The following is an 11,258-nucleotide window of genomic DNA, read 5'->3' on the forward strand; positions in this document are numbered from 1 at the left end:
GAGAGAGAGGAGAGGGCGAGAGTGGCAGGCGGCAGTTGGAAGGGTTGGAAGTTGGAACCTGTACTTGCTTGTACGTTGTATGTACGCGTCGCAGCAAGTTGGTTTTGCTTCAGTAGCAGTCGCAAGGATGGTGTATCTCCTGTGCAGTATTTACATGTGTTTCAGTGCGCTTTGTAAGACAATGCGATGACAATGGTTCCTGTGCAACACATTGTCGATTTCCCGGAAGAGTTTTGACGCCAAGAAGACGTAAACGGCGTGGGGGCAAGAACGCACTGTGAAACGCCGAATGGATTGCACGTCAAGAATGTTTGCAGGTATGAGTGATGACCGTGATGTTTTGATTACTATTAATTAGATGTTTCATTTTAGAAACTTCGGAGGAACTTGAAGAGAAACATGATAAGATGATTCTGAACGTACGGTGAAGAGGAATGCGGTGTAGGTCGCGACCTGCATGGAAAACAGGAGTGCCGTGTCATCTTCTCTAAGAAAATACAAGATGTGAGGTGGCCAACGAACGAAAGCTCCCAGTGGTCCGTGAGTGCATCGCACAGTCAGGCATATGCTTTGTCTAGACACAGTGAATGATCAGACTTATACTACGTGGTATGTACATGTAGAGATGTATTGATTATTTCTTTCTGCTCAGTGTATGCTTTTCGCGGAATAAAAGGTAATTACTTGAGCAATATGTGCATTTCTACGCATTATTTTCGGTCATGCATTCAGTGGTCCCAGCTGCTAAGTGGCCGGATCCCGGACCACTTAGCCAGAGGGGACCACTGGATCAATTCCACTTCAAGTGGGACCATCGTGAAGCTGGTTCCACTTTAAACTGGTCCCAGTTACTAAGTGGTCCCACACTCAAAGTGGGACCTGTCCAATAAACCACTTTGAAGTGGTCCCACTCCAGATTTTTGCCTGGGTTCCCATTCTGCTCTCTTTACTTGCGCGAGCCAAACATCTTTCCGCTTTTTTGATGCTGGGAAGCGATACAAACGCGCACCTTTCCGAGAGTGATTGGCACACTTGGGAACACAGCACCCTGGCATTTTTCTGCACGACGTATCATGCGAGCAACGCGCCCTGCAGATCTCCACGCACGCTGGTCTTCGTCCGCCAACCGAATGTATTTGCTCAATCAAGTAAGAACTGCTCAAACAAGAGCGAACGCTGGTTCGCGACCTCTTTGGCCGACAAATCAACGACCTGGAGGAGGAGGAGTGTCGTTGGGAGGAACCCGAGAGGTCTGCCTGCCTGATTAGGCGGCATGTTTCTCGGGAAGGGAAAGGTGGTGGAGAGGAGGAGAGGAAAGGGTGAAGTGGAAGACCGAGCGGAGACTGAGGATAGCTGCGTCCATGGGCCGACTTCAGGGGAACTGTGCCGGCATACGCCTATTACACATCTGAGGGAAACCCAGGAAAAACCCCAGACGGCACAGCCGGCCCGCGGATTCGAACCGCGGACCTCCCAGTCTCCAAGCGCACGCGTTACCGCTGCGCCACCGGAGCTGGTAATCAACGACCTCATACCAACAATACGGAGATTATCTGAGCCCTAGCAGTGGTTCTCAAATAAGTAAAGAAAAGAAAGAAGGAGCACTTTCATGCGTAAAGTCCGATGCAAAAGAACTGTGACCCGAACGCGGTACACGCAGGAAAAATGGGACGGAACAATAGTATTACCCGAGGTTTGTAAAGAGTGCAATAATCTTTTTCAAGACGCAAGCACACATGGACCCGCGGAACGACAGGTTTCAGCAGTAATAGAGGCAGTTCTGACACGTTTGTTGCTCGCTGGATTTGAAATTCCAGACGGATGAGTTGCGATATTTGTTCCCAAAAAATACAATGACGCTAAGATACAGAAGAAATGCAATACATGTGCCGGATGGCCGCTCGAACGCGCAAAATGCACAGCGGGCAATCGGCAGTGCGTAGCAAGTTGGGAGTCAAAATGCGCGCTCCGCGCGAGGGCGAGGAGGAAAGGCGGCGTTGGCACGGTTAAAAGGTGTCTCCTCCCTGAAAAGCGGAGAAGCCGCAGCAACCCATGGAGGCTCCCTATGAAAGCCCAGTGCGAAGCCAGTAAAGGCCGAAACAGCTGTCCAATGCTGGTGTGGCGACGTTTGGGACTTATAAACATATGTTCAACGTGCAGCCAAAGAGCCTATGCTATTTTTCTTCACTTAATACTTTACTGGCTTCGCACTGGGCTTTCAGAGGTGAGTTTCTCACCCTGACGGGAGGACATCACGTTCCACGTGACCTTCCGACGCCACTCGCTCAAACGTCGCCCACCTATGCATTGCTGATGAAGGCCCAATAAGGCCGAAACAGCTGTCCAATGCTGGTGTGGCGACGTTTGGGATTTATAAACATATGTGCAACGTGCAGCCAAAGAGCCTATGCTATTTTTCTTCACTATATATATATATATAATTATTTCCCCAAAAATGACATGGTCAACGATGTTTGTCCTTGGACAACTTTTGCTGTCGTTTCATGCCACTTGGGTGAATTTTCAATTGCAGAAACTTTAATTTCTTGAATTGAACTCTGGAAATTGTCAAGTGAACCTTACTTTCTTTTGACAGAAGCAGACATTTGTCCAAATCCTCCACAAAGTACACTCAGTAGGATGCTCAAAGTCACTGAAATCAATTAGCAAAAATAGGCAAAAAATTGCTGCTTGGCCACGCCCACTCTCCGCAGAAAAGAAGTGGTGACGGAAAAAGTGATAAGGCGATTGTTCGTGCCTTTGTGCTGGCGTTACTTCGTCACCTCCAGAAGTACGTGCGGTAAGTGCACAGACTTAGTTAAACAAACTATTTGATTACGGGACGTACGGTAGACGCGCTTTTTGGTGCATTGATTGTTACTGTATTGCAGGCCAGGGGCATTAACCACATGCGGCTTGCCGCACTCGCCAACCACATTTCTATCACATTGCTTCTACTAATGATTTTGTTTTCTGAGTTCTGTTAGATTCTGACAGTATCCCCCTCTTCTTTCATGAACTGCGACAACATATATTTTTTTGAATGCACAAAGAGCCCTTAGTTGCTGTGGCAACAATACTTCGCGCAGGTTCCCAACTGGTGACGAAGCAGGCTCTGTGAAGGAAACGTTCCTACGAAAAGGTGGTTTTCCTGGAATTGTGGGTGCTGTCGATGGCACTCACATTCGTATTCAAGCTCCTGTACAACATGAGGAAAACTACATCAACCGAAAAGGCTTTCACTCCCTGAATGTTCAAGTGGTAGTGGATGCCAATTCGTACATTACAAATGTTGTGGCTAAGTGGCCAGTCAGCGTTCACGATTCTCGAATCCTTCGAAGCAGCAGCATCGGAGAACGCTTTGAAAGTGGCCACATTCGAGGCATGCTGCTCGGCGACAGTGGGTACCCGTGCAGGCCGCGGCTTATGACAGCGTTCCTAGGACCAAATGGGCATGCCCAGGAGATGTACAATGAGGCGCACAAAACGTCACGGTCAGTTGTGGAACGGTAAGCAATCTGGATCAGTTCGGTAACCACATTTATGGATTATTCTATGACTCTCTTTCAGAGCAATTGGTCAGCTGAAGAGAAGGTTTGCTTGCCTCCATGGAGAACTTCGGATGGCACCTGAACGTTGCTGTGGCATTGTTGTTGCGTGCTGCATCCTCCACAATCTGGCAAAGCAGCTGGGAATTCCTGATGACAGAGCTGAGCCAGAACTTCAGGATGACTCTGATGAGCAAGAGCCACAACGGGCACCACAAGACAGGCTGAACGTACGGAACTTGGTTGTGCAGCGACATTTTACTTGAGGTAGAGAGCAAGTAAAATTCATGCCTAGATGTAGGGCTGCAACAGAACCCCCAAAATGTACACATTGCTCATTATGCCTGCAGCATTTTACTCAAGTATTCACAACAAGTAAGAGCACTACGTAATGATGCTCAGGTAAATACTAGACAATTGATACCCAGAAAACTGATACAATTGATATTTGATGCAAACATGTGACTGACATGCTTCAACTTCCACATAAACAAACAAAGGTATTATGTCACAGGAATAAAGTACATATACTAAACGTTTTGCAAGCATTGCTACTGACATGCTTACATGTACTTGCTAAAAAAATATTTACTCTTTCTTCTGTTTTTCCAACTGTCCTCTAAGAAAAATTTAGTCATGTAAAGAAAAGCATTCTGTGCCTGGAGCATTGTCACTACTCCCTGTTCGTAAAACATATTTCTTTCCGCCAATGTTTTTATTTCCAGCTGGAGTTTTTGTTTTTCCAATTTCAGGACCTCATCATATAACTGTGCAGATGGCTCCTTTTTCTTTCTACGAGCACCTGCACTGCGGCTTCGACGTGGGGCTGACTGCGGAGAGCTACCTCTTGGTAATTGGTGGACATCGGGGGCTAAGGACGGCACAGATGGTTCTGCTGACTCATCTGGGAGAATGTCAGTAGCTGCGTCAATGGTGGAGGAACCCTCATCTCGCTGTGTGGCCATCCTGCAGTGGCACAGAAAGTCCTCAAGATATGTGATGGGTAATGCATCGCCATATGTAATTTGTAGCATTACATGCTACGATTTGTGTCATCTTGACTGATTTTCCAAATAAAGCTGAATACTATTGTACATAATGCCGTATCGTAACTTACAGCAGTTCCTTTGGAGTCTCTGCGCTATCAATCCCTCCAGCAATTCCAATGACGCCTGCCGACTCTGCCCCTATGACGTCAAGAACAGCGGACATGACAGGCGGTATATATACCTGGCCCTTTTCACCTAAAAACAAAAAGATCATGTTGCCAATCTCCCTTTCAAATAACTCAGCTACCTCAAAAACGGATTAGTTGTGCTCAGCTCTCCCACTCCTTCACTAACTTTTCGTGAACGCATCCACATGAAGGCATTTTTCTTTCTTTTTCGTTTATTTTTTCTTTTTTCGTATTCACCTCCCTCACATCAAAAGCAGGGAATTGTGACGCAGTGTTCATATAAAAACAATACAACTCACGCGGTTTTAAGACTACTACAAGCTCCACATAACGGCAAATGAATTTAAGATAACGTCGAATTAAGAACTACGAATTAAGATACGTCGTCGTGTGTACTTACCTGTCTTGTTCATCTTTTTTCGAATTTCGGAGTATTGCCTCCGCATTCGCGTGCATACGTTGTCCCATCTCTTCGTTGTCCGACCTCCTGCTGCGATTTGTGGTGGTGGGGAAACTTACTGTTCAAAAGTAGCGTGACCTCTTCCCACGCTTTGCATTTCGTTTGGGTTGTCACGTCTCTCGAAAACTTTTTTTTCATGATATGTTTGCGCAGCTCGACCTCCTGCACCAGTTCTAGCGTTTCCTCTTCAGTCCAATTCGGTGCCTTGGGCTTTTTTGCTTCAGCGGTTGCCATGGTACATCGCATGCACTACTCACGCCGTTGACCACGTGAAAAAGTTTACCGCGTGTACTAGAATCTCCTCGGACACCTATACCGGCAGTGATTGGTCCAGAGCACTCAAACAGAAGGCGGGGCTAAGTTTTCGCGTCCCGCGATGTCATGGCATCGGAGGAAACGCATTCGTGGGGAGACTTTGCCTCCAAGAGCAACCTCACGTGAGAACCTCCTTACCGTCGTTCCGAGCAAACCACTCGGAGGATTTTTTTTTTTTCGTGAGGGAAACTCTCCGCGTGAGTCTGCTCCGCCTGAGAATATTCTCAAGCGTTACCGCGCTTCGTGCAATCCACTCGAAGGTCACGTGGTATGTCGGAGGAAAATTCTCGGCCATGAGTCTCCTCACCGAGCTTTGTGCAAAACGCCCCGCCCTCAGGGCTGCCAATTCTCAGTCGACTTTCGTGTCTTTACTTTGTGTGCTTATGCCCCACTTGAAACAGGGCACTGACTGAATGCTAGCGAATGCGATGAACGCGCCATGTCAGCAGCGTAGCAGCAGGTGTTTTTCCCAGTAACCAAGTTCTGAGCATAGATACCGACTGAATGGCAACGAACGATAAGCAGAGCGAACATTTCGAGCGAGCTGTCTGTGACTTGAGCACGTGCGCGTCCCTTTTCCATCTCTATATCATCCGCGGTTTTCGCCACGGATATACGGATATATCGACAAATGATTGCTTTGTTCTTCAAAGTGAAACTAACAATTTAAAATCATGGTGCGGACAGAACGGAGTAATTTTAAACGTATCGAAAACGTGTGTAATGTCTTTTACCAGGAAGCGTTCTTCTGTTGACTTCTCGTACGCACTGCAGTATACCCTGTGAAATGATCACTCGTAACTTCGAAACTTGGGTGTTTTCGTAGACAGTAATTTGAAATTTGTCCAACATGTTAACCATGTTATTAGCACGTCCTACGCAGTACTGGGGATTGTTTCAAGGGTTACGCGTGGATTCAGCGATCCTCACTGTCTCATTAGATTATTTCGGTCTTTAATCTTGCTAAAGGCCCAAAGCTAGAGTACTACTTCGTTGTATGGTATTGGAAATGTTTTGGCATCAACCATAGAAAACGTACAACGCCAATTTATTACAATTAAGTTTGACAGATATCTCGGGAGGCACTATTTTTATGAATATAACAGAATACTTAGTGGTTGCCATTTAGACATATTGGTTGCGAGTCGCAAAAGTCGAGACCTTATATTTTTGTGCAAATGTGTTCATTGCATTTTCGATAGCCAGTGTTTGATCGAATCAATTAGTTTTCATGCACCAATGCACCAATTTAGCTCACTGAGTCCCCTGGCCCGTGTGCATCATCTTTATAATAATGAAACTTGCGACACTGACGCTTTTGATTGTACAATGTTCAACTAATTAACGTTCCATTGTTTTGTACTAACCAACCATATTAGGAGGCCATCGCGCTGTTTATGGACAAGCTTGTAATACTGTATAACTATATATATGCCGGCAGATCGCTTGCTGTTTACCTGTCTGAACATTTCGTGTCTTTCCGCACCGCTCTTCGGTTTGCGTGCCTATGACCCCTTTTCTATCACAGCACTGACTGATGCAAGCCTACCATATACAACATACTTCGTCCGAATCGTGGCAGCAGGTGTTTCCGGTAGCAACCAACCTGAGATCGACCAGTTGTTCTCTAATGTGCATTTTGTTCCAAGCGCCGCATTACGCATAGTGTGCGCTACCGAAGTCCTCAAGTCTTTCAAGGGAACAGGTTGCTTTGACTGGATATTACCTAACAGAAAGTAAGATGACTTGCAAAGCTATTCTGCAGTGCATATTTTATGTGGCCACAGCGGTTGCAACAGACATCACTGTAAGCACAACCAGTGGTCGGATTTCTGGAGCCGTTGAACCGACATGGGGCATAGCGATCGCCCGCTTCCTCGGCATTCCGTACGCAAAACCTCCCTTAGGTTCACTTCGGTATCGACCGCCTGAACCAGCTTCGCCGTGGCAAGGAGTTCTAGAAACTAAAGAGTTTCGTGCTGCATGCGCTCAAGCAAACGGATCCTTTCCGCCTGAGACTCCCTGGCTTGTAGACAAGCGAATCGTGAGTGAAGATTGCTTGTTTCTTAACATCTGGGCCCCACAGACATGCACAAAAAGAAAAGCAATTTTGATATGGATCCACGGCGGCGGCTTCCGTACTGGCACGCCATCGACAGAGCTGTACGACGGAAAACTGCTGGCAGCTGTCGGAGACATTGTAGTAGCAAGCGTGGCATATCGTCTTGGAAGTACGGGTTTTCTCCACACTGGGGAGGACAGTTCACCTGGAAATTACGGTCTGTTAGACCAGGAGCTAGCTATTCATTGGATACGAGACAATGCAGAAGTATTTGGAGGTGACAGGTCTTCAATAACGCTATACGGCGAAAGCGCGGGCTCTGCCTCCGTAGGTCTTCATCTTCTGGCGACACGAAATGGAGGGATTGTACGTCGTGCCATTATGGGGAGCTGGAGTCCTTACGGGCTAATACCATCACAGAACGAAGTTGGACGCGAGTTGGCCACAACGCTGGCGAAAGCTGCTGGATGCGAGGGGGTTGGGGACGATTGGATCAAGGTCGTGTCATGTCTACGGTCAGTTTCAATTGAAGCCATTTTAGGAGCAGAAGACACACAATACCCTCAAGATCTCGTTACTTTCATGCCTTCGTACGGCAACGGCTACCTACCACTGTCATTTCAGGAGACACTTCGGGACCCCAATCTTGTCCCTATTGATGCCTTATTGATCGGCATAACTGCAGATGAAGGAAGCATATTCCTGTACACCAAAGACCCAGAACGTTTCAACATGAAGAATGAACCTGAAGGATTGACCTACTCAGAAGCTCTCGCGTTGCTTGCCTGCCCCTACTATCCTCGCTTGCCAAAAGCTTTGCAAAATGCGACCACTGGCATTTTTAAGGCTAGCGTCCAGGACGGAGAAGGAATCCTTCAGTCGCTGATAAACGCTGTTGGTGACCTCATAATGACGTGTCCAACACAGTTTTTTGCGGAAGCATACGCAAGACTAAACTACCCGGTCTACTTCTATGTGTTCGACCATCGGTCAGTGAAAAGTCGCTTGCCTCCGTGGATGGCCGCAGCGCACTTCACCGAGCTCCAGTACACCTTCGGTATGCCGTTTCGGTTTCCAGAGCGCTACACAGATCTGGATCGGGAGCAGAGTATGCTAATGATGGAACTTTTCACAGACTTCATAAACACAGGGTAAGTACAGCTGGCATGCCATCGCACAGAGGCTATCACTACCTCGTTTATATCTTGTTTTACAGAAGGCCGATGTTACAAGATGGCTCCGAATGGCCCACGTACACGAAGGAAGACCCTTATCATGTGAGACTCCATGCTGGCAACACCAGCATCGGGAGTGCATTTCATGAAAAGGGGTGTCGATTTATCCGCACAGCTGACATTTTGCTCGGCCTCATAAAGCCATGACAGGAACAGTATAGAGAGAGTTTGGAAATAAAATTTGCACGCGTCTGTCATACTGCGTTCATTCTCCGCATGAAATTACCGCAACGCAATCGTCCGCTCTCAGCCAATTATTTTGCGGGTATTACGTGTTCTTGATACTCGTCTATTTCTCCGGTCGTTCCTTGCTCTTCTAACCAACAAACGAGGCAAACAAATGAGCAGAGTTGCGTTGTTCCGTCCACTAGTCGGATAAGTGGAGATGTGGAGCACGCGTGGTATAGCTGTAGATGGATGGATGAATAAAGAATCCCTTTACATGACTGTTGCCAGCACTAGTGCATGCAACAACATAAACTATATTTTGATATCCCTTTACCCTTATAACTTACAGGAAGAACAGGTCGCAAGGTATTCCAGTGCTGTTCAAACCCATACAACCCGAGAAATCCTTTTGAAAGGAGAATCCTAACGTGATTGCAAAAGACATACGGTCTGCTGCACAAGAGAAAGTCGAGCCCCATCTTGTGAATAACGACGAATCCATGTGCATCCCCGTGAAGACGGAGGGGGCATTGTCCAACCTTTTGGACCATCGCAAGGTCGCGGGTGTGCATGTTGAAGTTATCATTCCGCCGTCGTATGTGAAAAAGCGGGGTAAAATTAACGATGTTCTTCTCGTGTACACCAACGATGACCTGGCTTGTTATTTGGCATGTGAGGGTGTCGTCTCGGCTCGCCGACAAGTACGATACGTTTCCCTTGATGACGGCTCGGATCGCCATGTCCCCTTGAGAAGTGTCATTCTCACGTTTCGGTCGAACCTGAAGTTGCCTCCGCAGGTTGATCTAGGATTTTTCCGTTTACGAAGTCCATGAGTAGGTGGACGGCCCAGTGCAATGTTTTCACTGCCAACGCTTTGGTCATCTTGCGCGTAGCTGCGGCTGGCCTCAACGCTGCAGAATTTGTGCCGGTACTCACAACTTGGACAACTGCACGGCTCGGCGGCAACCGAAGTGTGGCCCTATCTACGGTGGCCCTCACATTTTGTCGCATTCTCATTCTCCATGTAAGCGTGCTGCGATCCTGCGCTTCGTTTGTGCTTCGCCCAGTTTAGTCTACGAGACCATAATGTATCCGCTCAAAGACGGTCAGACTAGTCAATTGGAGCACCTTCCGAGAGTACAGCACGGGCTTGGTACAACCGGACATGTCAGCTGAACAACTTACTGACGTGCTTAGTGCCTCCCTCCGCTCGTCATCCTGAACTGTGATCGTGCCGACGGGTCATATGGACACCAAGCCTCGCGTTGAACAGCTCTGGGCGTGTAGAGGGAGGGCGGAACGAAAAGCTCGACGAACAGGTCTGCTTCAAGACATTTCGGCAGCACGGCGTGCAGCACAATCTGTCCAGAGGGAGCTGCGGTCTGTGCGGTCTGAGGCCGTTGGCGCCAGTTCTGAGCCGGTCTCTTGCCCTTTGCTCGTGTCTCCAAGGTTTGGCTTGTGTCACGGAGTCTGACAGAGACCCCTTCGCCTAGAAATCCTTTGGGTGCGCTCGCTGAAGAGATGACAGGTTTCCGTCGCCATTGCAGCGTCACGGATCCTGTCCTCGACTTTGTCACTTCCGTCGAACAAGCCAGCAGCCGAAAGAAAATTGTCATGGCGGTTTTCCTGGACGTCAAAGGAGTTTACGATACTGTCAGTCACCCCTCTGTGCTGCACGCACTGCTGCAAGCCCAGGCCTCTGACAGAACGTTCTTGTGGCTGGCGGATTTCCTGTCCGACGGAGCACACTCTGTTCGCAGGCATAAGGGGTGCACACCGAAGATCACACGAAGTTTAGCTCATGGTGTACCACAAGGGAGTGTCTTAAGCACAATTCTTTTCAATGTGGTAATAGCATGCCTAATGTCCTTCGTTAGCCCAAAACTTAAAATGTCAATTTATGCCGACGATATTTTGTATTTGGACAATTGGGAAACCAAGGGCAGCCATACGCCGTCGTCTTCATCTTTCACTGGATAGGATTTCGCGGTTCTCACTGAAGCAAGTAAGGGCTGTAACTACGAGCAGCTCGAGCAAAGTTGCCTTCGCTCTGTCAAAGGTACACTCTAAATCCGGCATCCGATATGTACCGCATGAAAGAGGACCCACACCTGGGCCAAGCGGTACACATGAGGTCCTCAACCAGCAGGTACCGCTCGCGACCACTGCGAAATTCAAACGGTGCAAGGGTTCCGAGACCCATCCGTACCGGCTAGGTACCTTTTAAGCGCGATCTATAGCAGTTGTACCTCATGTGTACCGCGTGTTTCCGGCGCATGAGTACGAACGCTTT

General features: G+C 47.9%; 2 protein-coding genes across 2 annotated transcripts; both read left to right on the forward strand.

Moving 5' to 3' along the window:
* The first annotated feature begins 307 nt into the window (after positions 1-307).
* LOC135366307 (putative nuclease HARBI1) lies at positions 308-3,814 on the forward strand. The gene is made up of 4 exons (XM_064598983.1): positions 308-317; positions 373-424; positions 3,090-3,509; positions 3,571-3,814. Exons 1-4 carry the CDS (start codon positions 308-310, stop codon positions 3,812-3,814), a joined length of 726 nt encoding a protein of 241 aa, XP_064455053.1.
* A 3,427-nt stretch (positions 3,815-7,241) lies between these two features.
* Positions 7,242-10,187, forward strand: LOC135366308 (cholinesterase 1-like). The gene is made up of 5 exons (XM_064598984.1): positions 7,242-8,713; positions 8,779-8,839; positions 9,382-9,637; positions 9,859-9,989; positions 10,068-10,187. Exons 1-5 carry the CDS (start codon positions 7,242-7,244, stop codon positions 10,185-10,187), a joined length of 2,040 nt encoding a protein of 679 aa, XP_064455054.1.
* Positions 10,188-11,258: the final 1,071 nt, after the last annotated feature.

The sequence above is a fragment of the Ornithodoros turicata genome, chromosome 8 (assembly GCF_037126465.1).
Source record: "Ornithodoros turicata isolate Travis chromosome 8, ASM3712646v1, whole genome shotgun sequence".
Classification (NCBI taxonomy): domain Eukaryota; kingdom Metazoa; phylum Arthropoda; class Arachnida; order Ixodida; family Argasidae; genus Ornithodoros; species Ornithodoros turicata.

Bases quoted from the DNA above. Each gene is read 5' to 3' on its own strand.
- LOC135366307 (XM_064598983.1), top strand. The intron at 425-3,089 runs GTGAAGAGGAAT...TACTTCGCGCAG, and splicing joins AAGATGATTCTGAACGTACG to GTTCCCAACTGGTGACGAAG. The intron at 3,510-3,570 runs GTAAGCAATCTG...ACTCTCTTTCAG, and splicing joins TCACGGTCAGTTGTGGAACG to AGCAATTGGTCAGCTGAAGA.
- LOC135366308 (XM_064598984.1), top strand. From the start codon at position 7,242: ATGACTTGCAAAGCTATTCTGCAGTGCATATTTTATGTGGCCACAGCG. The intron at 9,638-9,858 runs GTGAGGGTGTCG...TCTTGCGCGTAG, and splicing joins CCTGGCTTGTTATTTGGCAT to CTGCGGCTGGCCTCAACGCT. The intron at 9,990-10,067 runs GTAAGCGTGCTG...ATCCGCTCAAAG, and splicing joins GTCGCATTCTCATTCTCCAT to ACGGTCAGACTAGTCAATTG.